The sequence below is a fragment of the Mercenaria mercenaria genome, chromosome 13 (assembly GCF_021730395.1).
Source record: "Mercenaria mercenaria strain notata chromosome 13, MADL_Memer_1, whole genome shotgun sequence".
NCBI classification, from domain to species: Eukaryota; Metazoa; Mollusca; class Bivalvia; order Venerida; family Veneridae; genus Mercenaria; species Mercenaria mercenaria.
Window position 1 is genome coordinate 56,740,242 of NC_069373.1, and position 26,937 is coordinate 56,767,178.

The 26,937-nt window shown below is 33.7% G+C and overlaps 1 protein-coding gene across 2 annotated transcripts; it reads left to right on the forward strand.

The window, feature by feature from the left end:
• Window positions 1-727: 727 nt before the first annotated feature.
• Window positions 728-26,709, forward strand: LOC123530306 (uncharacterized). Of its 2 annotated transcripts, none has more exons than XM_045311077.2 (5): window positions 728-1,722; window positions 5,269-5,642; window positions 14,529-14,714; window positions 21,033-21,204; window positions 23,654-26,709. In XM_045311077.2, exons 1-5 carry the CDS (start codon window positions 1,592-1,594, stop codon window positions 23,664-23,666), a joined length of 876 nt encoding a protein of 291 aa, XP_045167012.2. In that variant the 5' UTR covers window positions 728-1,591; the 3' UTR covers window positions 23,667-26,709. The 2 variants fall into 2 exon arrangements, with proteins under 2 accessions (XP_045167012.2, XP_053377885.1); XM_053521910.1 differs by having other exon boundaries at window positions 21,036-21,204.
• Window positions 26,710-26,937: the final 228 nt, after the last annotated feature.

The window sequence follows — 26,937 nt, forward strand, 5'->3', positions numbered from 1 at the left end:
GGGTCATTCCCCAGTCATTAGTGACCTCCGTATTAAAATGTGATCTTAGACTAAAGCATTCTCTAGTTATTTTGCAAAAAAGATTTTACTGTTCTAGGTCACTGTGACCTTTGACGTAATGACCTCAAAATTAATCGAGGGCCTCTGCTTGTCATGATTAACCTCCCTATTAAGTTTTGTGATAAAAAGTCCAAGCGTTCTCAAGTTATCGTCCGAAAATACTTCAAATGTTCCAGGTCACTTTGACCTTGACCTTTGACCTACTGACCTCAAAATCAATAGGGGTCATCTGGTGGTCATGATCAACCTCCCTATAATATTTCGTGATCGTAGGCCGAAGCGTTCTTAAGTTATCGTCCAGAAACGGTTTAACTGTTCCAGGTCACTGTGACCTTGACCTTTGACCTACTGACCTCGGAATCAATAGGGGTCATTTGCTGGTCATGATCAATCAATCTATCTATCAACTTTCATAATTCTGGGCCCAAGCTTTCTTAAGTTATTATCCGGAAACAGTTTAAATGTTCCGGGTCACTGTGACCTTTAACCTACTAACCTCAATATCAATAGAGGTTATCTGCTGGTCATGACCAACCTCCCTATCAACTTTCATGATCTTAGGCCAAAGCATTCTTGAGTAATCATCCGGAAACTGTTTAACTGTTCCGGGTCACTGTGACCTTGACATTTGATCTACTGACCTCAAAATCAATAGGGGCCATTGCTGGTCATAATCAACCACTCTATTAACTTTCATGATCCTAGGTCCAATCGTTTTTGAGTCACATCCGGAAACGGTTTCACTGTTCCGGGTCACTGTGACATTGACCTTTGACCTACTAACCTCAAAATTAATCGGAGTCATCTGACCAACCTCCCTAATGTACTTCCATGATCCTAAGCCTATATAAGCGTTCTTGAGTTCTCATCCGGAAACCGATTGGTCTACGGACCGACCGACCGACCTGCATCTGCCCTTCTGTTACGGTATACAACGTATTGAGTTTGTTTAATTACCGAGAAAACTTAGAATAGAAAACATACTTCAAACATATCATTGGGTCAAGAAGTCGTCGTAATTCGCGTAGTAAGGATGATTCGGGAATATTTTATTTGAGCGTATCGTAGAGGGGCATGGAGAAAGAGAGGGGATGCGGGCGGGTAGGTGCATTGCAAATCATTATATGGCAAAATGTTGCAATTTTTTCGACCATGGATGTCATTCATATCTTACAAAACTTGCATTTTAACTTTTTTCTCTTTTATTTACATTTTGTTTGAAGCTTTTCAAGCGTAAGTCATTCTTTGGAAATAAAATACTCAAAATATACTGTATATATACTGATAGATAATAGGTTCGGGAAAATACCACTATAATATCAGGCATACTTAGAATTACTATGTTTATCCTGAAGATCGGGTTACGTCACAGTGAAGGTAGAGAGACCTGAGCTACACATAAGAAGTCTACAAATCAGCTGAAATTGTTAAAAACAACTACTTTTTACCAAGACTGATAGCACGATTTACTTCTGACAATATTGATAATACTATTGTGATTTAATTCAAAATTATTTATACCTTATTGCATATGTTTCTTCTTGTAGGAATATGTAGTCTTCATGTTTATCGGAAGTACAGAGCTATGCGTAATCAGACACGTAACAATGTGGAGGTCAGGGAATTTCAGACTGTAGAATTGGACGAGAGAAGAGCTGCTAGGTTTAAATTTTTACATTATCTAAATAAAGTAAACATATCAGTGATTAATTATTTACTTACTTACTACTTACTTACTCGCTCACTTACTTACTTACTTGTAATCACATTATCTAATACAATACCTAAAAACTTTTATAGTCATTCGATACTAACTATAGATTTTAATGGTTATCAATGAACCACCAAACTTTTTTGACGTTATGCAAAACTGTGAACTAGTTCCCGTTTTAGATTGAATGTAAATATCAAAATAAGGACATAAGAAGGGAATCCAGAATTTATGTCTTTAAGAGAAAATGTACATGCTAAATCAGTCTAGTTTGCTTCGACGTCAGTAATAAACAGATAATAGAGAGTTTGAGATTTCAACCTTCGCCTTCCCCTTCAACGTCTCTTGCGAAGTTAACGTATAAAGTTGAAGTTCGATTAAAATTCCTTGAGATTTCAAACTTTAGAATGAACCTTACTTCTTTTAATCCGCCCATTCAATTTATCCCTAATTATGATCGTTTTTTTTTTTCTTGCATTTTGATATCAATTGTCCGAAAAGGCAGGACTTTTACAAGAGGTTTTAAAACTGAAAATTAAATAAAAACATTTCAATTAATATAATCATCGCATGGATATTGGTTCGATTACGATAAAAAAAGAGCGAAACAATGTGAACAATGTAAAACCTCGTTGGTATTGCTCCGAACATTTAGGTTTTATATGAAACGATGTCAGTATACAATGCACGATTGTAAATCATACATGAGAGGAAATAAAATTGATAATCATATCAACGTATTCTATTGTTGATGGTGTTCTTGAAAGATAATACAGTTAATATTTTTTAAACAAAAAAATGAGACACCAACTATTACAAATGCATTTCTCGATATACGTTGAACACAAAAAGCATGACCATAAAATATAAAGGACAGATTCATTCATCATGCTGTTGACTAGTATTTCATAGTTTTTCTTAAAGGTTACTTTCACTTTGAATTGGTACTTTGTACATCGAATTCCATAAAAGACGCGTTGATAACATGAGCCAATATACACAATGTATGAATATATTTAAGAAGCGATTTGACACAAATGTAAGATACCCTCGTGATATCATACATTTTGGCATCATGACACTCTGTACGACTCTGTATAATGCCAAACTCTCAGACAGCACAATATAGTCGTGCGAAGTCACCAATTGTCTAGCGAAACAGTCAAAAAATGAATGTTAGGTGGCGACGAAAATTGTCGCACAAAATAATAAGGGCATATACACGTATTTGTTTGAAAACTTTTTTTATAAGTAAAGCATGTACAGATCAAGGAATTTTGGTTAGAGGGACTCCAACTTTAAAGAGTGGGTCAACCATTTTAGGGATGGGGGGAGGGGGGTCACACCGAGTTTAAAGACCGATTTTCTTTGTAAAATGTAAGAATCAAAAAGGGGGGAATTGACCCATAATGCCCCTTTGCCAGGCTCTGGGTCCGTACATGTAAAGAATGGAGTTATCTCATACGGCTAACAGGAAACTTCTCGCATCATGATATTATAGATCTAAAATTGTCTGATACTTTAGAAGAATTTTCCGTCTTACTAGTTCCATTTTATGTTTATAATTAAAACGCAATTGTCGTATTAAGTGTCAGACAGAAACGGATTGATTTTATTTGGAAGTGAAAATAAAATGTTCCACCAAATGATAATCGCGCGTTATTACTCATTTTTCAAGTAAAATGACTGTCATGTCATGTGCTTCAATCCAGATTTCAGTCTTTGATACAGAGTATGTGTACAGAGTAGATGCAAAAAGACTGAAGTTTTGACTTTCGTGATATCATATCTCCGGACGTTCAAAACTTCCCTTCATACGACGAAAAGGCCCATCTGGTATTATCGATACCGCCTGGGGATACAAATATGCCGTAGAAGTTAAAGTTTGAACAAAATCTCAAAGTTTCTCAAAATCAGTTGAGAACTTCATACTTCCAGGTTCAGTTCAATGTATTTAGTTAAAATCATTAGCCATACAAAACTTCATTATTCTCATACTTGTTGATAGTGTTTCGCATTAAATTTAGTCTAATTAAACATATGGATAATCGAATAACTTAATAAGCAGAAATCCTTAAATTAACCTTTTTATTTCACATAATAATAGAGAGAAGTCTTAGGCTTACTTGATAGTACATGGAAAACTTTAGTAGCAACGTCTGATGTAAATAAAATACACGCATATCGGTGACGGTTTACCCCAAATATATATGAGAGACGTTGAAGGGGAAGGCGAAGGTTGAAATCTCAAACCCTCTAATAGTTCTTCCAGAACTTAATGGATTCGCGTTTTATTTAGAAAAATATTTGACATCTTAATTAGGATAGATCAATTTGACACTTGCATTGATTCCTAGAAAGGATTCCTAGTCAAAATATATGGGTTTTAGTAAATTATTAACATCAGTTCTAAGCAGTTACTTTGACGTCACAGTGAAATTTGAACATACTGAATTACAGGTAATATCAGAAATACTGAGGAAAAATGTATGATTAATAAAATATAGAAGACCCTGTAGATGTATTTTTATAACACTACAAGCCAAAAAAATGCAGTCTCGGTTGGTAGGAGGATACAGCTATGAAACAACCTTCAAGCCCCTAGCACTGGTTTAAGCTAATTTATAATATACAGATGCATTACCTCCTTGATTTGCAACGACAATGAAATATATTGGGCGTCATTGAAAAGTTACCACTTAATATTAATACCTCTTTACTTTTTTATACAATATCGACGTCACTTTTTCATGGTCTGTGTGCGGTCTATTACTCATAGACCCTGTCTGATCATGTCTCCTAACCCATTTCATGACTGTCAGGTGAGAACAGCACATACGTCGTGCAATTCCACGACATGAAAGTTCGGCGTCAACCATGGCAATGGCCTGATGGCGTTGATCGTGCCTTAAACGTGGCATTCTTAGCAAAGATATTCTGGATTTTTTAACGTATTCCTTTTAGTCTGTCGACTAACTTTCAAGTGCGATGAATTATTTGCGATAGAATTTTTGTACATGTCGACATTGCTGGAAAAAGTCATTTTGCACGTGCAGCCCGTGCCTCAAATGGAGTTAATCAAATGTGACAAATCTTTACACCAGTGACGTCTCAGTTGCGTCAAAATGTAGTCGTGTTACGCTTTTAACACAGTCCAATGCGTTTTTTAAAATATAAGGGCCATTAGGGTGGTAACTTTTCAGTGACGCTGAGTATATAATAACAATGTATCTAGGCCCGGATAGACTTTAGATCACACGAGGAATTAAGCGTCTAGCTTCCTGAGATGCGTACTTTTTGATAAGATAGCTTTAACTAGTTTTTAAAGAAAAGAGAATGGATTGCATTGTACCTCCTTCCAACTTTTCTATCATTCTTTAGTGTTTTTAAAGCTTTGTTCACACTGAATTTTGAGGCAGTTTTCTAGTACGTATTTGTGATTTGTCTTTAGTGTTAATATACAGTTTAACATATTGTATTTTCATGGCATGGTATAGAACTACTTCGACAGTATCATATGCGTACGCACGAAACACTTCAGGCGAATATGATTATATTAGAGACGCCGATGTAGTCAATACATATCTTGAGCTGATTGAAGAAGAACCATATACGAGAGCAGATGAGTATATAGATCCACATCCCTATAGAAAAATTGACAATGCAGAAGATCAATCAGAAATCAAAAACGACATACCTGTAAACGACGACTTTGAAAATCAAATGGAGAAAAACATTCAGTCAGATGATATGGGAACTCAAGATGTAGTCAACGAGCTTGAGAGTGACCTGGACGGCGGAAACATAGATCCTGCACACAGAACGCAAAACAGAAAAGAAACACAAGAAGAATCAATGTCTTCTGCAAATAGCAAGAATTTTCAGATTTACAATGAACAGCTATGACTGAGATGAGAAAATAAACTTTGATGTATACTAATTTATTCAATCTCCATCTGTATTGCACAGCCACACTGAAGCGTCCGCTTTGAGTGCGGGAGATCTTTGGTAGCTCCCTGCCCTCGTCATACACAAGTTGTTCATGCTTCCATGCTTGGTGCTTAACATTAAGTGGATGGTGCTAGGCCTGTCCATTCAGGTGGGGTAACATGACGTGATATTCAGAGGCAACACTATAACGTTGAGCAATGTGATCACTGCTGCAAGTAAACACCGTGTTTGTTATGACTGAAAAAAAATGTGTTAAAAGAAGCCAAAGTCAAACACACACGCATTCACACCACACGAATTTCAAATTTTTATAACTATTCCAAAGAAATATGCCCATCGAAGACTACGACCAATACATTATTGCGAAACCCCTAAAATTTTTCAAGATGGTAATATATTTTATAGATTTTTCATCACTAATATAACTGGAAGAAACATGAAAGCTAGTAAAGCTATATATAGAATTATAACGAGCTCTTTTGCTTTTGAGGCTTTTGAGCTAGCATATGTAGTACATGCATATATTTATATGTTAGGTTTACGCTTGCTTTTTGGAACATATAACATTGTTTTTGTTTTCTTTAACTTTGTTTTGTTTTCATTCGTTATTGGAGGAATGTAACAAACAAAATTACTACGCATATAATGTCGTGCACTTATATCTCAGTGTGGTATCTTAGAAATCGTAGTTTAATCCGTCAATCTTTCATTCATATCCTAGATAATATGTCAAAATCCCGGGAATATATTTTTAGACCATTATAGGATAATTAGTCTCCTACTGGTTGAACACCAGTTTCGGGGACTATAGGAATGCGCTTTTCCGTCATTCCGTCCGTCCGTCCGTTATTTCGTGTCCGGTCCATAACTCTGTCATCCATGAAGGGATTTTAATATTACTTGGCACAAATGTTCCTCATGAAGAGACAATGTGTCTTGCGCAAAACCTGGACCCCTAGCTCAAAGGTCAAGGTCACAATTGAAGGTCAAAGGTCAACAGGGCTTTTTTCCTGTCCGGTCCATAACTCTCCCATCCATGAAGGGATTTTCATATTTCTTGGCACAAATGTTCCCCATGATGAGACGACGTGTCATGCGCAAAACCTGGACCCCTAGTTTGAAGGTCAAGGTCACAGTTTGAAGTCAAATGTCAACAGGGCTTTTATCCTGTCCGGTCCATAACTCTCCCATCCATGAAGGGATTTTAATATTACTTGGCACAAATGTACCTCATAATAAGACGATGTGTCATGCACAACTTTCAGACCCCTAGCTCAAAGGTGAAAGTCACACTTACCAGTCAAATGTTAACATACTTTAATTAGCATGAACAGGGTCTGTTTCGTGTCCGGTCCATAACTCTGACATTCATTAAGGAATTTTAATATTACTTGGTACAAGTGTTACCCATGATGAGACAACGTGTCATGTGCAAATTCCGGGCCCTTAGCTCAAAGGTCAATGTCACAGTTGGAGGTCAAAGGTCAATAAGGTTTTTTTCCTGTCCGATTCAGAACTCTGTCATCCATTAAGGGATTACAATATAACTTGGCATAAATGTTCCCCATGATGAGATGACGTGTCACGCGCAACACCCAGTACCCTAGCTTAAAGGTCAAGGTCACACTTTGAGATCAAAGGTCAATAGGATTTTTTCCTGTCCAGTCTATAACTTTGTCATGAAACACAGGATTTAGATATCAGTTGGCACAAATATTTCCCTGTATGAGACAACATATCGTGCGCAAAACCCAGGCCCATGGTCTAATGTCAAGGTCACACTTAGAGACCAAAGGTCAGACACAAGAATGACTTTGTCTGGAGCATTTCTTCTTCATGCATGGAGGGATTTTGATGTAACTTGGCACAAATGTTCACCAACATAAGACGGATTGTCATGGACAAGAACCAGGTCCCTAGGTCTAAGGTCAATGTTATATTTAGAGGTCAAGGGTCAAATACAAGAATGTCATTTCACGGATAAAGAAACAAAGCTTATAAGAAGTCAGTGGGGCTTTGAATGCTATTTCAGTAATTATAACAGTCAATCTAGTGGGGTTGGTATTCTAGTGAATAACAACTTTGATTACAAATTTGTGTCATTAGAAAAAGACAACTCGGGAAACTTAATAGAGTTACATTGTAAAATAAACGATTTAGACTTTTCAAGTTTTTGTATTTATTGTCCTAATAAGGATGACCCAGAGTTTTATAATCAGCTTAAACAGAAAGTATCTCAAATTCAACATAGTTGTATAATTGGGGGAGATTTTAATCTGGTTTTAAATCCAGAAAAGACTGTTTTAATTATTTACATGTTAACAATCCCCAGGCAAGACTTAAGGTTTTAGAGATGCTATATGAGTGTGATTTAGTTGACTGTTGGAGAGATCAGCATGTAGAATTACAGCAGTTCACGTGGTTTAAAAAAATCCTGTTAAGAAGGCAAGGTTGGATTTCTTTCTAGTAAGTAATAATCTTTTAGTTGATATAGTAGATACAAATATTTATCCAGGATACAGGACAGACCACTCTTTGATTAGTATGTCAGTTGAATTGAACAAATTTGTTAAAGGTAAATCTTATTGGAAGTTTTGCAACTCTTTACTCAAAGATTTGGAATATGTTACAGAAATTAAACATCTTATCAAACAAGTTAGGTTACAGTATGCTAGTGAATACCAATTAAATAACGAACCTTTGGAGAACATTTCAGACTATGATATTCAATTCACAATAAACGATAATTTATTCTTTGAAACACTTCTTATGGAAATTCGAGGTAAGACCATAGCTTATAGTAGTCATAAAAAAAAACAAGCAGAAACCCGGGAAAAAGGTTAATTACAGAAATTGAAAATATGCAGATTTTGTCAGATTCAGATGAGACTTTATTGGAGGAAAAGAAAAAAGAATTACAAGAATTAAGAAAAAGAAAATTAGAAGGATCACTCATTCGTTCAAGAGCAAAGTGGATTTTAGAAGGTGAAAAGCCTTCAAATTATTTTTGTAATCTTGAAAATAGAAATTTTGTATCAAAACATATGAATTCCCTGTATTCTAGTTCAGGCGCATTCTTACAGGATCAAAATGATATCTTATTAGAGACTAGGAACCATTACAAAAACCTATACAGTTTAAAAAATACAAGAGATATATACCTAAACAAACTGTTAAGTAATTACCAAGTAAAAAGATTGTCTGAAGGAGAACAAAATCAACTTGAGGGTCACTTGACACAAGAGGAAATGCTTTATAGCTTGAAGAACATGTCTAATAACTCATCCCCTGGACTTTCTGGTTTCACAGCGGCATTCTATAAAGTCTTTTGGATTGATATAAGTATATTTTTAGTAAGGTCAATGAACTACTCTTTTGAAAATGGAGAATTATCAATAACACAAAAGCAAGGAGTAATTACATGCATTCCAAAAGGTGATAAAGATAAATTATTGTTGAAAAACTGGAGACCTGTTTCACTGTTAAATGTTAGATACAAAATTGCATCTGCTAGTGTAGCAAATAGAATGAAAAAGGTTCTAGATACAGTGATAAGTGAAAACCAAAGTGGCTTTTTGAAAGGGAGATTTATTGGCGATAACATTAGACTAATCTATGATGTAATGAGCTGTACACAAGAACAAAATATCCCAGGGATGCTACTCTTGGTTGATTTTGCAACAGCGTTTGATTCTGTATCATGGAAATTTATGTATAATGTACTAAGGTTTTTCAATTTCGGTGGTGATTTTCTAAAATGGATTCCGGTTTTTTACAAAAATACCCAGTCTTGTGTAACTGTAAATGGTCATCTATCTGAATGGTTCTATGTACATCGTGGCTGTCGCCAAGGAGATCCTCTGTCTCCTTATCAATTCATTCTCTGTGCTGAAATACTTTCTATTTTAATAAAACAAAATAAGAACATAAAAGGAATTAAAATATTTGATCAGGTATTTTTACTGTCACAATATGCTGATGACACTACAGTTTTGTTAGATATTTCGGCAAAGTCACTGAGAAATACTGTAAACATGTTAAAGTTCTATGCAGAAATTTCAGGTCTCCATGTAAATGTAGATAAAACTAAAGCAGTCTGGATTGGTGCTTTAAGGAACAGTAATAACTGTATTTGTCCAGATTTATTGTTGCAGTGGGAAAGTACCTTTAAGTTGTTGGGAGTAAATTTTACAACAGACTTAGAAGAGATTGTACAATTGAATTTTGGCCCAAAAATTGAAGAAATTAAAACTCTATTGACAATTTGGTCTAAAAGGATTTTAACTCCTATTGGAAAAAATGTAGTTTTGAAAACATTAGCACTACCAAAAATTAATCATCTTTTTTCTAGTCTTCCTACCCCTCACGTGATATAATAAAAGAAATAGAAAATATGTTCTTTAACTTTTTGTGGAATAATAACACAGATAAGGTAAAACGAGATACAGTAAAACAAGACTTTAAAGGGGGAGGCTTAAGAGTATTTGTTGATGAAAAGTTCATAATGGCCATGAAATGTTCATGGTTTAGAAGGTATTTGACCAGTAACTCCTCTTATTATGATTTAGTTAGTAGCATGTATCCATGGATTCATTCTATTGAAAAATATGGCACACACTTTTTACAAAAGAAATTTTCAGAAGTTAAAAATCCATTTTGGAAAGATGTTTTCTCAGGAATACACCAGTTACTTTTTGTAAAGACCCCAGCAAATTGGGAAGATTTTCTTTCAGAACCCATTTTTAATAGTCATAAATTTCATATAGGCAGAAAGCCTTTCTGTTTTAGAAATTTTATTTGTAAAGGTGTCTTTTTAGTAAATGACTTTATGGGCAAAGACGGAAATCTGCTATCATTTGATTTGTTTCAAGAAATATATGAAATAGAAGGAAACAATTTCTTGTTATATAATAATATTGTATTGGCAATCCGAGCTTACTTACAAACCTTGCATGTTTCACATAAGGCGAAGAAGGAAAACTTTCCATTACAACCTCTTTTGTCTAAAGTTATTCTTAAACAAAAACAGGGATGTAGGTTTATGTACAACTCACTCGTGGTAACAAAACACAAACCGATATCTCAGCAAAAATGGATAAATGAGATAAATATGGTTAACTTTGATTGGCAAAAGATGTATAGTCTACCTTTTAAAGTTACAACAGATCCAAAACTACAGTGGTTACAGTACAGAATCAATCTCAGAATCTTAGGAACTAATCATCTTTGTTTCAAAATGGGTATTGTACATGGTAACCAATGCTCCTTTTGTCAAAGAGCTTCAGAAACTATTTTACATCTGTTTTACGAATGTCCATTTATAACCACAATCTGGTTAAATATTAGAAATTGGATTCAAAGTAAGTGTTCATCAATTACATTAGGTGCAAACTGGACAAATACTGATATTTTATTTGGTAACAGACTGTTTCCAGATGTACTTAACCTTGTCCTTATCTCATGTAAATCATATATTTATTCATGTAAAATGAAAAATGCTTTGCCAAACCTGAAAGGACTGAAAAAATGTATTAAATACTTATTTAAAGTAAATAAATACAATGCAGTTAAAACTTTTAAGTTACAAAATTTCGAAAGTCAATGGAGACATTTTCTCCCGTTGATAGATTAGAAATTATTTGAAAATATATTATTGTGGTTACTGTTATACCAGATTTATATAAATGCTCCTTCTTTCTACCTTTTATGCGCTTATATCAAAAGATTGAAAGTTAAAGCGCTTCTATATTATTTGTACCAGTTTAAAAATAGGTTGCCCACTCCCTCCAAATAAACACCCGTCACACAGATAGAAGACTCACGCGCTAAACCCCCTTGCCTTTCTATTTTCTTTTCCTTTCTATTTTTTGTTGTTGTTGTTGTTGTTGTTTTTCCTGGAGTACTCCTATTGCATTGTGTTCAAGATATTACAGTGTCAACTAACAACCTTGTCTTACAAACCAGATTCTGTTACCTTTTGCGGTCTTTTTTTTTCTCTCTTAAACTCGGTGAATATTTCTATTGTCTTAAACAAACTGAAGATACTGATATTCACTGTACTTTATAACCTGACCACTGGCAAAATATGTTTTCTTAATACATAGTCTTAGAATGGATTAGGTAAATTAGAAAAGACATGAGTAAATTGTTATTAAGAATAAGAAATATTACTGTAAAGATAATTTAAAATTTTAAAGAATAAAAATAACAAACTTTGTTTTATAATTTTTTAGCTTTTTAATACAGCCCTACAAACAACTTAGTCAGAAAATATGTATCATAAATAACAGCTTTTATCTCCCTTCAGTTATCTTGTTCTGTCTGTAAGTAGGAATATCTATAATATTAGATGATATCTTTGCTGGCAATAGAATATTCACGACTGTTGTTGTTGTTATTCACTGACTTTGTCACTATGTATTATGTGCAGTCATCTGCTTGTAATTCAACATATTATGCTATCGATTTACTGAAAGATTCATGCTATATTATGTGAACATGTAAAAGGAGTTCCTCTGGAAATAAAATATAAATTACAAAAACAAATACAAGAATGACTTTGTCCGGAGCATTTCTTCTTCATGCATTAAGGGATTTTGATGTAACTTGGACCAAATGTTCATCACCATGAGGCACCCTTGTTTTTAGAAATGCGTCCCTTTGTTTTACTATAAATAGATTTTATTGTAACTTTTTTATTACTGGCCGTAGAGAAAAATCGAGACCACTTTTCTGTGGTACAACATGCATGTTACATCCAATTTTTAGGTGTATTTTGACCTATCTCTACCTGGTTAAGAGTTTCTCGTGGACTGATATTATATAGATTTTTTTTTTTAAGATTAATTTCCCTTTGTTGGTACTATAAATAACTTATATGATAACTTTTTTATAATCGGTCAAAACAATTCAATATGAAAAATATATGCACATTTTAATCCAAGTGTGTTGTTATAACGTATTGTATATATAGTACAATATTGTTTATACATCATTGACAGATATCAGTTCATTATGTTATACTTCAGTAGAGAAAATTAGGTGCCTTCCAGTAGGGGACCTTGTATTGCATGGCAATACTTCATTCACTTGTTATAATTGCCTAAAAGCCTAAATAGCATAGTTCAAGGTCGAATTCCCTTGACTATGATATGGTTCTGGTTAAGCTATTCTAATTCTTAGAACACATTACTTCTATCGATAATAACTCAAAACAGAAATTTTATTTATTGAGTTTTAACATAATTTATTATTATTACCAAGTGCAACGATAAAAAGTCCGCACCGTTATTTAGTAATACATGAAGCTTCCATGGTTAAAATGTGCATACCATAAATGTTTGATTTACCGTCTCGTGCATCGTCAAAATTTTGTCCAACATGCGATAATAGTGTTCAATTGTTACAAGCTATATACAAACACATATATACGAAGTATAAAAATTATGTTTTAGCTCACCTTAGCCAAATGCTCATGGTGAGCTTTTGTGACCGCTCAAAGTCCGTCGTGCGTAGTCCGTCGTCCGTCCGTCAACATTTTCTAAAAAATAGTCTTCTTGAAAACTACTGGGCAGATAAACACCAAACTTCAGAGAAATAATTCTTGGATGGCCCCCTTTCAAAACTGTTCAAAGATTTGAATTTCACACAGGACTGTGGTTGCTATTGCAACAAAAATGAAAAACTTTAAATGTTTTCTTGTCCAAAACTGCAAAGTATATAGCCTTGATATTTGACATGTGATATTATCTAATAGTCCTGTATGAAAATTATTCAAATTATGCCCCTGTTGAGAAAAGAGGCCCTACCTCGGGCCCAAGTTTTACATAGACATATATTGGAAAAAGCTTTAAAAATCTTCTTGCCTGAAACTGCTAGACCTAGGCCTTTTATATTTGGTACTTTGCATTGCCTAGTGGTTGTCTACCGAAATTGTTCAAACTTTGCCCCAGGGCTGAAAAGAGGCCCTGCCCGAGGGGGTCCCAAGTTTTATATATACCTATATAGGAAAAAATCTTTAAAGATCTTCTTGTCTGAAAGTTCGAGGCCTAGGCCTTTGATATTTTGTATGTAGCATTGCCTTGTAGATCTCTAACAAGATTATTCAAAAAATGCCTCTGGGGTGAAGAGAGGCCCCGCCCAGCAGATCACTTGTTATATGAGTTATATAGAAAAAATACTTCAAAAATTATCTGATCATATTTGCTAGACTCTTTAATTATAACTACCTGATGATCCCAAGTAATTATGGCTCACCTAACTGTGACCTAGACCTACTGAGCTACTTTCTTGATTTTTAAAATACAGTCTTGAAATTTGAATGACATGTTCAGTTTTGCACACTAATCTTAAAACTGGCTTTCTGTTACTATAAATGTGACCTACTGATCTACTTTCTTAATATTTTAGCATTAGTTTGGCATTTGAAACATGTAGCTCATATTACTCAGGTGAGCGATCCAGGGTCATCATCACCCTCTTGTTTTTGTAGTTCCGGCATAATTATCATGATATATACACTTTTTTTCTTCAGCCATGTTATTGAGTACTTTCCTTCCCTGTGTGTATAAAACTATGAAATATAATAAAGTATAAAATAAACTTAGGTAAAGACCCAAAAAATGAACACTATTTACACATTTTTTGTTCTTGTGAAATTTCATAGAAAGTAATAGTGCTGCCCTCAGTTATTTTGTATTCATATTTATATCTGCAAATAGCTTTAATCATCTTCAATTCTTTTAAATGACAAACTAGATAAATAATGTAGAGAAAACAGCTTATATAATTTATTATTTTTTGACAGATGATGGGAATATCGCTGAGCACTCAACGAGCATTGATGGCGGATATATACACGCAGTATGGACCGAGGAAATTGACACAGGAAAATTCGAAAGTACGAAAATCGACGGGCCACTTGAACCAGAGGCTGAAAAGTTCAAAGGGGCAATTGATGAAAAAACTCTCGAAGGGGTATCTCCGGGACAAGGTAATACTTCAAATCAAAATACAAATTATCAGAAATTTATTTTAGTGATATAGTTCCCAGGCCTGAATACTTCGTTCTTCAGTATATCACTATTGTTGCAAAAATTAGATATAGAACTGAAAATTGTCAAAGAAAAAGACAATTTTAGATTTTCAAACTTACCACTGACGACCATAACGAGGTTCTGGCAAAACCAATGACAAAAAATGTACACTAACTCTCGAGTAACAAAGGCAGTCGCGTGGATAAATGTGTGATCTATACCCCGGTTTAAGACGACGTGAACAATAGTTTTTCTTTGTATGAGATTAGACCCTTAATTGCGTTCAAATTCATTAAAGCAAACTTTATGACATTATTACAACATTTCCAATAATAATTCTGCTAGAGATTTATCTTATGGAAAAAAATGTTTATTTAAAATGTGAGTTCCAATGTATTTCTTTTGATCTCAAAATGTGTTCGGTTTAAAATTTCCGTTTGATAAATCCTGACGTATTTGAACAATCTGAACCGAAAGACAAGATTCAAAATCGCTTGATTTCTTGTTGGGTTAAAGATCACGCCGACACAATTATACAATTATAGGTCATATGGCGACTTTCCAGCTTTGATGGTTGAGAAAGACCGCAGGTGCCCCTTCGTGCATTATTTCACCACGAGCGGGCACCTGGGTAAAACCACCAACCTTCCGCATGCCAGCCGGATGGCTTCCTCACATGAAGAATTCAACGCCTCGAGTGAGGCTCGAACTCACATCGGTGAGGGACAAGTGAATAGAAGTCAGCGACCTTAACCACTCAGCCACGGAGCCCCCCCCCCCCCCCCTCCTCACCTGACAAAAAAAGTGCTTGAAGCTTTATAATTGTTATTTCACCTTCACACAGTAGCACTCAAAAGATTATGTTTAATAACTAAGACAGCATACGGCGACTGAAAATAGCTAGCGAATATCATCAACCTTTCTCACATCTGTCTTTTTATTAAGTAGAATTAAGCAGCGATGGTTTACAAATCTATGCATAACATGGTACCTATCTACATGACTGAAAAAAATTGCATAATCTACGATCAAAAGCCCACAAATATCTTGTTTTGCGTATAACACCTCGTACAAATTATCTTAATGATTCGTTCTCGTACTTCAGCGTTAATATTTGGAATAAAATACCCGCTGAAATTAAGGAATCTACTACATTACAAACATTCAAAAATAATTTCAAACGACATTTGTTCATGTTACAGTCCAGTGCTTGAAAAAAATAGTTTATTCCAGTTTTTACATATAATGATGTCAGTTATTTTATTATTATTATTATTATTATTATTATTATTATTACTTTTTTGCTGTTGTTTGTTTATTCTCTTTGATATTCTTATAATTATGCGAGTGTCTGTCGGATGGATGAATGGGAAGCTTTTACTCGTATTTAATACATTGATCATTGATACAGTTTTTTTAAATATGATTTTGTGAAATCGTAAATGTTTGTATACATGTGTATTGTTGTTGTTGAAGGTCATACTGAAAATAAGTTTACGTTTTATTTTCATGTTATGAACACTTTGTATGTTACCTTCATTAAATAAAGATTTTATTATTATTATTATTATTATTTTATTATTATTATTATACAATTGAGATAAAAGTATCTATTATGAAATAATTTACTCATTGATTTATTGTATAGTATTCCAGTTTTATGCAATACATATGACCAAACAGAAAACCCTTATAAGTTAGACTATTCGAAAAAGAGTGACTGTCACAGCGATTCTTCTCGCGTGGGCGTCAGTGCCACATATTAGTTGATGTTTTGCGTGCAAAACCATATCTAACTAACAATTGCATTTATAGGATCGAAACTTATCACAAGGTTTCCAAGCCTAACCTAAGTTTCTAACCTAATGACATAACAAAGTAAGATAACTCTTGATTGAATAAACGTGAAGTTTGACCTATTTCGACAAGAAAAAATAGTTTAAAGGTCGGCGTGCAAATTACTACCAAGCAGTTTCTTTGTTACAACAACATTTAATTGATTAAAACACTCTGAACAAACCTTTTTAGTCATTAGTCATCAATTCTATAATGATAGCAATGTTAGATAATTCTTAATGGAATTAGTCGAATTAAATGTAAATTGTTGCTTATTTTGGACTGAAACAGTTTGGTTAAAATTGTGCGTGCACTAAACTTTAAAGAAGTATCTGTATGTACAACTACATATACTGGATTGAAACTATTTTTAAGTCTGAGACTCAAGTCGTTTATAACAATGTATTGATTATTTAGTTGAAAATAATTCTTTGTTCTCAATTTGTTCACGCATTTCTTTCTTGTCAGGGAAATCTAACGAAATGTTTTTCACATTAATTTTTGACGTTGTGAAGATCGTGTAATTACATCCGTGGCCGAGTGGTTGAAGTCGCGCTGAAATGGAATCACTTGACCCTTACCGATGTGGGTTCGAACCTCGCTCGGGCGTTGAATTTTTCATGTGAGGAAGCTATCGGACTGGCTGACGGATGGTCAGTGGTTATACCCAGGTGCACGACCGTTATGAAATAATGCACTGAGAGGCAAATGGGGTCTTCCTCAACTACCAACCGCTGGAAAGTCGCCACATGACCTATAATTGTGTTGATGTGACGTTAAACCCGACAAAGTATTTCACTATCATTGATATAAAATTTCTCTTGATTATCTTAATTGTATGAAAATTGGAATTGTTTTTTCTACGTATTAACATTGATGTTATAATCATAAATAAATATGAATAATAGAAATGAGTAAAAAATTTGTTGAATCATTTTTATCTCATTTTATAATAAGAACATACATTATTTTCTCTCTCTTACGTAAAATGTGAAAAACAGAATTCGAGATTGAAATATTTTCTTATGCCCTACTTCGAAGAAGTGAGGCTATATTGCTTTGCACTTGGTTGCGTCGGTATGTCGGTCAGTCGGTCGGTCTGTCAATCCGTCTGTCAGTAGAGCGAACGGTTTCTGCCCAATAATTTGAGAACCACATGACCCAGATCCTTCATTCATGCTAGCATAATTAGATTTGTAAACTATATGACCTCTACAGTTTCTGGGATCAGTAGGTCAAAGTTCATGGTCAAAGGGGCAGAAATTTGAAAACGGTTGCCGCCTAATGACCCGAGAACCACTTGACCAAGAACTTAATAGCATGATTGGACTTAAAACATAAATGATCACTATAGTTTTTGGAGTCAGTAGGTCAAAAGCTGAAAACGATTTCTGCCCAATAACTTGAGAATAATTTGAGCAAAATCCTTTAAACTTGATGGCATGATAGTACTTAGCAAGAAGATGACCCCTATAATTTTTAGGTAATGATAGGGCTTAAGATGTAGATGACCCCTACAGTGTTTGGGGTCAATTGGTCGAAGGTCAGTGCATGTTTGGCTATGAAGCTGATGACCCCTATTATGTTTGTGGTCGATTAAGTCAAATGTCAAGGTCAAAGGAGTCGGAACCTTGAAAACTGTTTCTGCCCAATGACTTTAGAATCACTTGACTAAAAACCTTCAAACTTGACGGCATCATTTGGCTTATGAAGTAGATGAGTTCCATTGTTTTGAGAGTTTATAGGTCAAAAGTAAAAATCAGAAGGGACCTGAATATTGAAAACGGTTTCTCCTCAATGACTTGAGAACCATTTGACCAAGAATTTGATAGAATGAGTGTGCTTGTAAAGCTGATGATCCCTAACATTTAAGGAGTCAATAGGTCAAACACAAGATGCACAGTGTTCTCAGTGTGAGCTATTTTTATCATTCACCTGCCGGCATCCGTCTGTGAGCCATTTTCTTGGAACGACATCTCCTCTGAACTGGACGGTGGAAGTTGATGCTGTTTAGGACATGTTTTGGGTGGTCCCCTTCAAAATTTGTTGAAACGGTTCCGCTTGTTTGTACATAGATACTGCCAGTGCTAGAAATAGAAAATAAATGTTTCTTTAAGCAACATCCCCTAAACCACTTATCCGATTTCAAAATAATTTAACTGAACTGTTCATTTGGTTCTACAAAGATTCTTCAAAATTACTTGTGATACAAGAAAAACATGACCGCCAGGTAGAGAAGTCACTATTCCCTAGATATATTAACATAAACTTCAAAATATATTTGTAATTAAGTGTTGGTTCAATTTTAAAATACTTTCAAACTAATACTTATTTGGTGACCTTAGCGACCTACCAAGATTTTTTTAAATTATCAGCTTTCATTAAAAAGATCACGGGTTGCCAGAGGGCGTGATTACTTTTTCCAGCACGTATATTGTAGCAAATTTTACAGTCGTCTTCTCAGAAACTGCTGTCTTGTTGTAAGAATAATTGCACACATTTTATCCTGGGTAACACTTAACAAGAAATGTTCAAATTATTCCGATTTTTTCAAAATCTATATGGTCACCTCTCACTATGTGTACGTAGACGAAACAGTAAAACTGTCCTTGTCAGAAACTGTTTGCCTGATTTCATAATAATTTCAAACAAAGGAACCTTGGATTACTCTCTCCTAAAAGTGTTAAAATCTTTCCTTTTTTTCAAAATTACGTAATTCCGATTCTTCAAAACCATGCCAGTCAGAGGGAATGGTCACGTATCCATATAAGTATACAGTGAGAAAGTAAAATCTCATTGTCAATACCTACTTGTCGGGTTTTGAAATAATTTCACATGAAATTTAATGTTCCTTGGGTGAATCTTTACCACTATTATTCTAACTATTACAATTTGTCAAAAACTAGCTGCCCGAGTTAGAAAAAGAAACAGTAAATCCCAACAACATCTTCACTGAATCCTTGGTCTGATTTCAATACAATTTCACAGATATGTTCTTTTGGTGACCGTCTGTTGGCATTATTCAAATAATTCTAATTCGTCAAAAACAGCCGCTATGGGGCGTAGTTATTTTTGCTATATGTGTATGTAGGAAATTAAAAATCTTCTCGTCAGTAACTTCGGGGTCAACTTGTAAAAAGAAGTCATAGGAATATTCTTTCGATAACCTTTTTTGTCAAAAAAACATGACCACCAGTTTTCGTATTTGTATGAGGTAGAACTTAAAAATATAAAACATATACACACACATGTTCTTTTTGGTGATCCTCTGCGAAACGTGTTCAAGTTGATAAGATTTGTAAAAATAAATGGCCACTAGTTTACATACTATATACAGTTGAAATTCAATCTCGCGCACTCACTTTTCCCAAAATTCAAGATATCTCAAAGTTTCGTTTTAATTTAATTATTTTCTCTCTGTTTCAACTAAATTCGACAGACTCCGACTTAGGTTATGTCGAAGAAAATTTTAAATAATGTCAGTCAAAATTCTATGTAATTATGTCTCGATGTGTCGAAGTATAAAGTTTTCTAGATGTGATTTGCAAATAAAAATATTTTAGTAACATTTCACAAAAAAAGCCGTCCTGATTTTGAATACTTGATGTCTGAATTTCTGTTAATATTTTATCCTGATGAAGTTTATGGTAAATAACCGAAACCGGTCTATTAAATCTAGTTAAGCTTGACTCAGTGTTTGTCGTGTTGTTCCTCACTTTTATTATTTCCTAGTTCCAAAAACTGAATAAGAATAATGAACAAACTCCCAAAATATATAAAATGTATATGTCATGATTTCATGTACATATATGGGACTATGGCAATACTTTTAGTAAAAATACCTGCACCAAGTATACTTTTTATGGCCAATAAAATTAATCTGGCAGAACTGTATCTTGTTATACCTATTTTGAGTTGTGAAAACCCATAATAATTATGTGTCCCGTTCTCAACAAGGGGTAATACTCTAGTGCTACAAGTTTTATACAGACACATTTATTTCGGAATCTTAATAATGTCTTTCAACTTATTGTAGTTCCAACATAGATTGGACACTTTCGTCAGGCAAAAATTTAATATTTTTACAGTGGCTGCATAAAGTTTTTCTTAGAAGAACTAGGGATTATCCGATATAATATACTTATTTATTTTTAAGATAAATACTTTGTATTTTTTGTATGTTTCTACTTGTTAACTTTCACAGAAATTATTCACATCTGGAACTGAATTAAGAAAGGTATAAACTAGAAAATATAATATCTAAATTAAGTTCGTTATACAGTGATATTCCGTGTAAGTACGGTGACATACGTTTATCCAATAATGAGTCAGCTTTTACTTCTTTCTAGTGTACTTTATGACAAACGGGATAAATAATACAGTTAAAACTGCTAAACTATTATGTTAACTTTTAACATTATATAATAATGGAAATCTAGCAGACTTCTTCTCGGACAAGGACGATGGACAAATGCATCCAGAAGAGAACCAAGAATTTGCATATGGGACATGTCAGGAGAAAACTGTTACAATTTGCGGACAGGAATTTGAGACAAAGGAAAACGAAGGAAAACTCGAGGAAATGACAGTCGAAGGGATATTTCCCTCCAGGTATTACATAACATCAGAACTTACACTATTTCAATAAGATTCACTCCCTGAATTTGTTTTTACATTCTCTGATCTGTAAGTTAAAACTAGATACAGGTATTGATTAAAACAATACTGACTGTCTATTAGAAAAATCTGACGTATGATGGTGCGTGCTGGTAGGTAATAAAAAAGACAATATAACGAAGCAGAATGCATGATCAAAGTTGGCAAATCAAATGTCAAGGTATTACTTAAATGGAGCTCAAATGTAACTTTTGTCCAATATGTTTCGTGCCCGGAGCGTAACTGAACTGCCATTTAAGGTATTGACTTAAAGCTTAGCTTACATGGAGTTGGCGATGCAATTATGTGCCGAATTTACTAACCGGATGGTAGGTGAAAGGTCAATGTTACAAATGGAGCTGAAGCGTCTAATATGTCCGTCGTATTTCGTGTGCGGAGCAAATCTTAATTACCATTCAAGGTATTGACTTCAATCTTGGCATACTGGTGGGTGGCGGTGAGTAGGACAAAAGTCAAGATCAGTGCAATCAAAATATGTCCGTCATACTTCTTGTCCAGAGCATAACATTTTAGTATTTTCCATAACCTTTTTATACATCCGTTATGGTAAAACGAACGTATGATGTAATGGTTTGTGCGTTTGGCCATCATTCTGTCTGTCCGTCTGGCAGTCCGGAGCATAATTTAATAATAACCATTCATGGTATTGACGTTAAACACGGCAAATAGATTGGTGGCGATGAGCCCATGTGCAGAGTACATGAACATATCGAGTAGGCCAAAGGTCAATATCACAAAGTGAGTTCAAATGTCAAATCTGTATTTTGTATTTTGTGTCCGGAACACCACTTCAAAACTGCTCAATGCATAGGATAATACTTTTGCACACTAGTAGTAATAATCTGAACCATATTGCAGCAACTGTTGTACTTGACAGAATATAGTCATTTTGATTATATATTTCTTTAAATTAGTCTCACTTAATGTTAAGGAAAATGATAAACTGCACTTTTTTCGTTAATTCTAAATTCCTACGGTGTAAAGTTTTACAAATGTTTGAAATATTGCTCATTTTATAAAATCCTATTATTAACTTTGGAACTATGTTAGAAAGTCAATTATTATAGTTAGTTTAAAAACGATTTTAAAAGAGATTTTTATATCGCAACGACATAGACCATGGATAGTCGAAATATACTATACGGGATAAATAAAACTTTACATCTTGGACTGAATAATTTGTATATTTAAAATCAACAACAATGGTCTAATCAAAATTTCAAAATGAATCTTTACATTATGTAAAAACTGGAAGGACATAAAACGTTCACTTTGGTTTACAAAACAAATGATTACCTGCAAGATAGAAGAGTTTCACGTCATGTTAATCAGGTGGTCAGTATCACATGTATATGGAATTCCGATAACTGAATAGTGCAAAGATTTGATTACATTGAATTGTAATTACAAAACTGTTAAATTTGAAGCTGAAATACTGTGAAATCATTTATTCGCGAGGACGGATTTTCGCGTATTTCGCTAGGACCGATGCGCAAAATAAGACCGCCTAGTTTTTTAATTGCTAGTGTTTCATTTCTAAAATTGAATGCGCGAATTAGCCCGGCGAAAGTTAGTTGGCGAAATCTGCAGTCGAATTAAATGACTTAATATGGTTTGAGTAAAAAGAAGGCACTGGTAATAGCTATTATATTTGCAGCAAATGAATATAACAATTGTGTTATGAATGTGCTAGAATAGGTATTTCAAACTGTTGACATTTGTAGTGGGGAAATAGTAACACTGAGTCTGTATAATTTGGTAATTCTGTTTTGCAATATATCGAAACGATTTGCCTATGTTATTCTGTAGTTTAAAGTAACACCCTTCACTGTACAGTATGGCGTAACGATGAGTCTCTTAATATTTTGTAGTTTATAAACTAGCAATTTTATTGTTCAGTATGTCTTGACGATAAGCTTCGGTTATTCTATAATTTTAATAAACATTCTTCATGTGTTATATGTCGTGACGATAAGCTTCAGTTATTCCGTAGTTCTAACTAACATCCTTTATTGTGCAGTATGTCGTGACGATAAATTAACATCCATTATTGTGCAATATGTCATGACGATAAGACTCAGTTATTCCGTAGAAAGGAGGTTTCCTGTCATATATTTAGATAAGAAATCAGACTATACTCACAGGAATTTTTTCTTGTGTGTATCTCAGGATTTGTGACATTTTTTTTCTATTTACACATGTCTCAAGAATCAACTGCACTATTGCATGATGTCTGTCGACTACTTTGTTCAATAGAATTGTTGTGTAAGATTTTTCCTTTCATTTGTTAGCACTTGAACTTAATGAAGATGATCAAAAGTTATATCATTTACAGCACATATTTAAAGGATAATAACTAAATGTTGTTTTTTTTTTCTAATAGGGAGTGCAAATAACCTGTAGACCGAATGACAAAAGAGAGTTGTAACGACGTAAAGGTTTGAAGAACTTGAATTAATCGTACATCAGTCACATACTAGTGTTACGCTAGATCTTTCTTTATGGAGTTTTATTTCTTTATATGCGTATTTTACAAATTGTACAAAGATTGGACAATATGCCATTGTATCATGTATTGTTCACATTTGTTGTTATGATGTACATAGGTAGCTGATCTTCTACATTTTTTTATATAAAAATTTAAAAAATCCGAAAGATGTTATCTATATTAATTACGGTAGTGGAGCCGTAATGACAATCAGTTACGTATTTGCATTATGCAATTTCGGCATTCATTCTCCAAATGGTATGAAAGATATTTTGCCGAAACATGCCGAAATTGCATATGGGAAATACGTAAACGAACGAAAATGTATTGTCATTAGGGGAACATTAACTTAATTAAAGATGGTCCGTCGGATGTTGGACATGCTATGGAATTGAATGAAAATACTTGGAAGAGAGCACCGAGTGTTTCAGTAATATTAGAAACCTGCATGAAACATATTTAAATTTTAATTGTATTTACCTTGCTGACCATCATTAGTTATCAAATATAGATTAAATCTAAGAGAAACATGTTCTGTTATTTAAATGATTTAAAGAATGTTGAAAAGACTGTAAAAAGTAATATACATCAGATTAAAAAAAAACAAAAAAACAAACAAAAAAAACATCATTATAACAAAATTATATACCATTTAAACCATGTAAAATATTGAGACAACTATGTGAGTGCATTTTTATATCATTTATTTTTGTAAGTTTACTATAATTTGAATACAAGTTATCTATATTGTGTATGTTCTCAAGGTATCGTTCAAGATGATCCAAAACTTAATTGTATATAAATATGTGAAACTTGACAAATATTCAGACTTCTTTCTTTCCGTTTTTGCTTTTCAAATTTATTTTGTTTGTTGTTTTCTTCCTCCTTTATATGAGGTATTGACAATAGTTCAGTGTAAATTGCTGATCACCATAATATCAATAATTTGGCATGCTTCCTTATTCGCAATATATTTAACATTCCTGTATTAAATGAACTCAACACAAAAGTAAGTGATTTTTAGTGTACGGAAATGCCTGTATAATACAATTTAAAAGCTAAAGTGGCGAGCCTTGTACTAAAGATACACTTCTTTGAGTAATTGATATACTTGGGGAGTGATACCGCGCCTGGTTTTATAACTCATATGCACTGAAAATTATTTTGAGATGTTAATTTCTATCATGGCCTCTTGTTAGATGTAGCCAGTTATGAAATATAAGACATATTTATTCTACAGTGCGATCTTTGCAGTCATGGATTTACAGTTTTTACTTTTCCTCATTTGTTTTGTTTTCTTGTATCGTACAGTATATCGCATATACGGAATATTAATAATTGTTTGATATATGTCTGTCTCAAATATTTTCGGATTTGAGCCGTTTAGATAGTTTACCTCAATTATACCGTGTTCACACTAGCAGAACGGTTTTATTTTTATTAGGCACTAATTGGCTATAATTGGTATTTGACATTCAAAACCCATCAAAATATAATCTAGTTTGCGTCCACACTAGGCAAAGAAATGTGGTTTAAATATATACATGCAACGTTGGAAGTTAACAAATATCTTGCAATAAGCAAAAAAGGTTACAAAGAATTGAGGCTAACAGAAACAAGAAGGGGTCATCAATATCTAAACTTCTGTGTTCATCTAAGAATTTCTGTTCATTCCATCTATTGTCCATTTTGAGCGTCAGCATGACTCCATATCGCAATTTAATGTTTTTGTTTCAACAACAGTCCAATTACTTTTGCCAGTCACAGCATCGATTGTTTGATACAAAAGAGAAACACATGGTATTCTTCCTCCAAAAGGTAAGATATGTGGATTTGGGATTGTAAAACCAGTTATAACCCACATTTGCGTTCACATTTGTAAAATAATGTAGCATTACTTTTTAATGTAGTATTAAAACCACCTCCCGAGGTAGTTTTAATGCTACATTACAGAAACCACTTGACCTTTACAAAATTCACGTTTTACACCACATATAGTGTGGACGCAAACGAGTTTAAAAAATAAACCCAAGTTAATGTAGGATTAAAAACGTAGTCTGAACACGGTATTAGAGGTGGTTATATGGGATATCAATCCGGTTTGGACAAGTGATACACTTTCGACCGTTTATAAATACATTTAGCAACGGCTCTGTATATAAATCGGCTACCGCTGACCAATGTATTTTTATCATCATAATTAGCTTAAAACTATATTCTGCATTGTTTTTAAATTCATGTTATGTATGCATTTGTTTTAATTATGTGTTTTAAATACTGTATTACTTTCTTTCTAGTACGAAAATTGTTAAACTTTATATGAGAACCCAACACAAAGATAGATTTCATAAGTTCCACAATTTTAATATATCACGAAGAGTTGCCAAAGTTAATATTGCATTATGAAAAGGGTAATGCATTCAACCTTGTAATAAAGTTGCTTACTTAATCTTATGACAAATTTTAAACCTTCTCTACCTGAAGTTTTTATGAAATATTGAGCCATTTTTTAGTTTTTTATTTAAAGAAGAAAAGCTACCACAGGGTTGCGGAAATGCATGCGGAGTAATACCGGCTCTGGTTTTATGACTTACATGCACTGAAAATTATTTTGAGATTTAAAGTGCTATCATGGCCTCTTGTTGGATGTAGCCAGTTATGAAATGTAAGACACATTTGTTCTACAGTGCGATGTTTGTCTACAACTATTTTTATATCATTATCGCTCATGTTTAATACACATCTTTGCAGTCATGGATTTACAGTTTTTACTTTTCCTCATTTGTTTTGTTTTCTTGTATCGTACATTATATCGCATATACGGAATATTAATAATTGTTTGATATATGTCTGTCACAAATATTTTCGGATTTGAGCCGTTTAGATAGTTTACCTTAATTAGAGGTGGTTATATCGGATATCAATCAGTTTTGGATGAGTGATACACTTTTCATTGTTTATAAATACCTTTAGCAACGGCTCTGTATATAAACCAATGTATTTTTATCATCATAATTAACTTAAAACTATATTCTGCATTGTTTTTAAATTTATGTTGAATTACTACAGTATTGCGTTCAACCTTTAATGTATATTTTTTGTTTTCTCAAATCGGTTTAAACACACACATAAACTTTCTACCTATTAATCTGAACGTAAAATTTGGAAAAAGAGTAGAA

Bases quoted from the DNA above. Each gene is read 5' to 3' on its own strand.
- LOC123530306 (XM_045311077.2), top strand. From the start codon at position 1,592: ATGTTTCTTCTTGTAGGAATATGTAGTCTTCATGTTTATCGGAAGTAC. The intron at 1,723-5,268 runs GTTTAAATTTTT...GGCATGGTATAG, and splicing joins GACGAGAGAAGAGCTGCTAG to AACTACTTCGACAGTATCAT. The intron at 5,643-14,528 runs GCAAGAATTTTC...ATTTTTTGACAG, and splicing joins ATCAATGTCTTCTGCAAATA to ATGATGGGAATATCGCTGAG.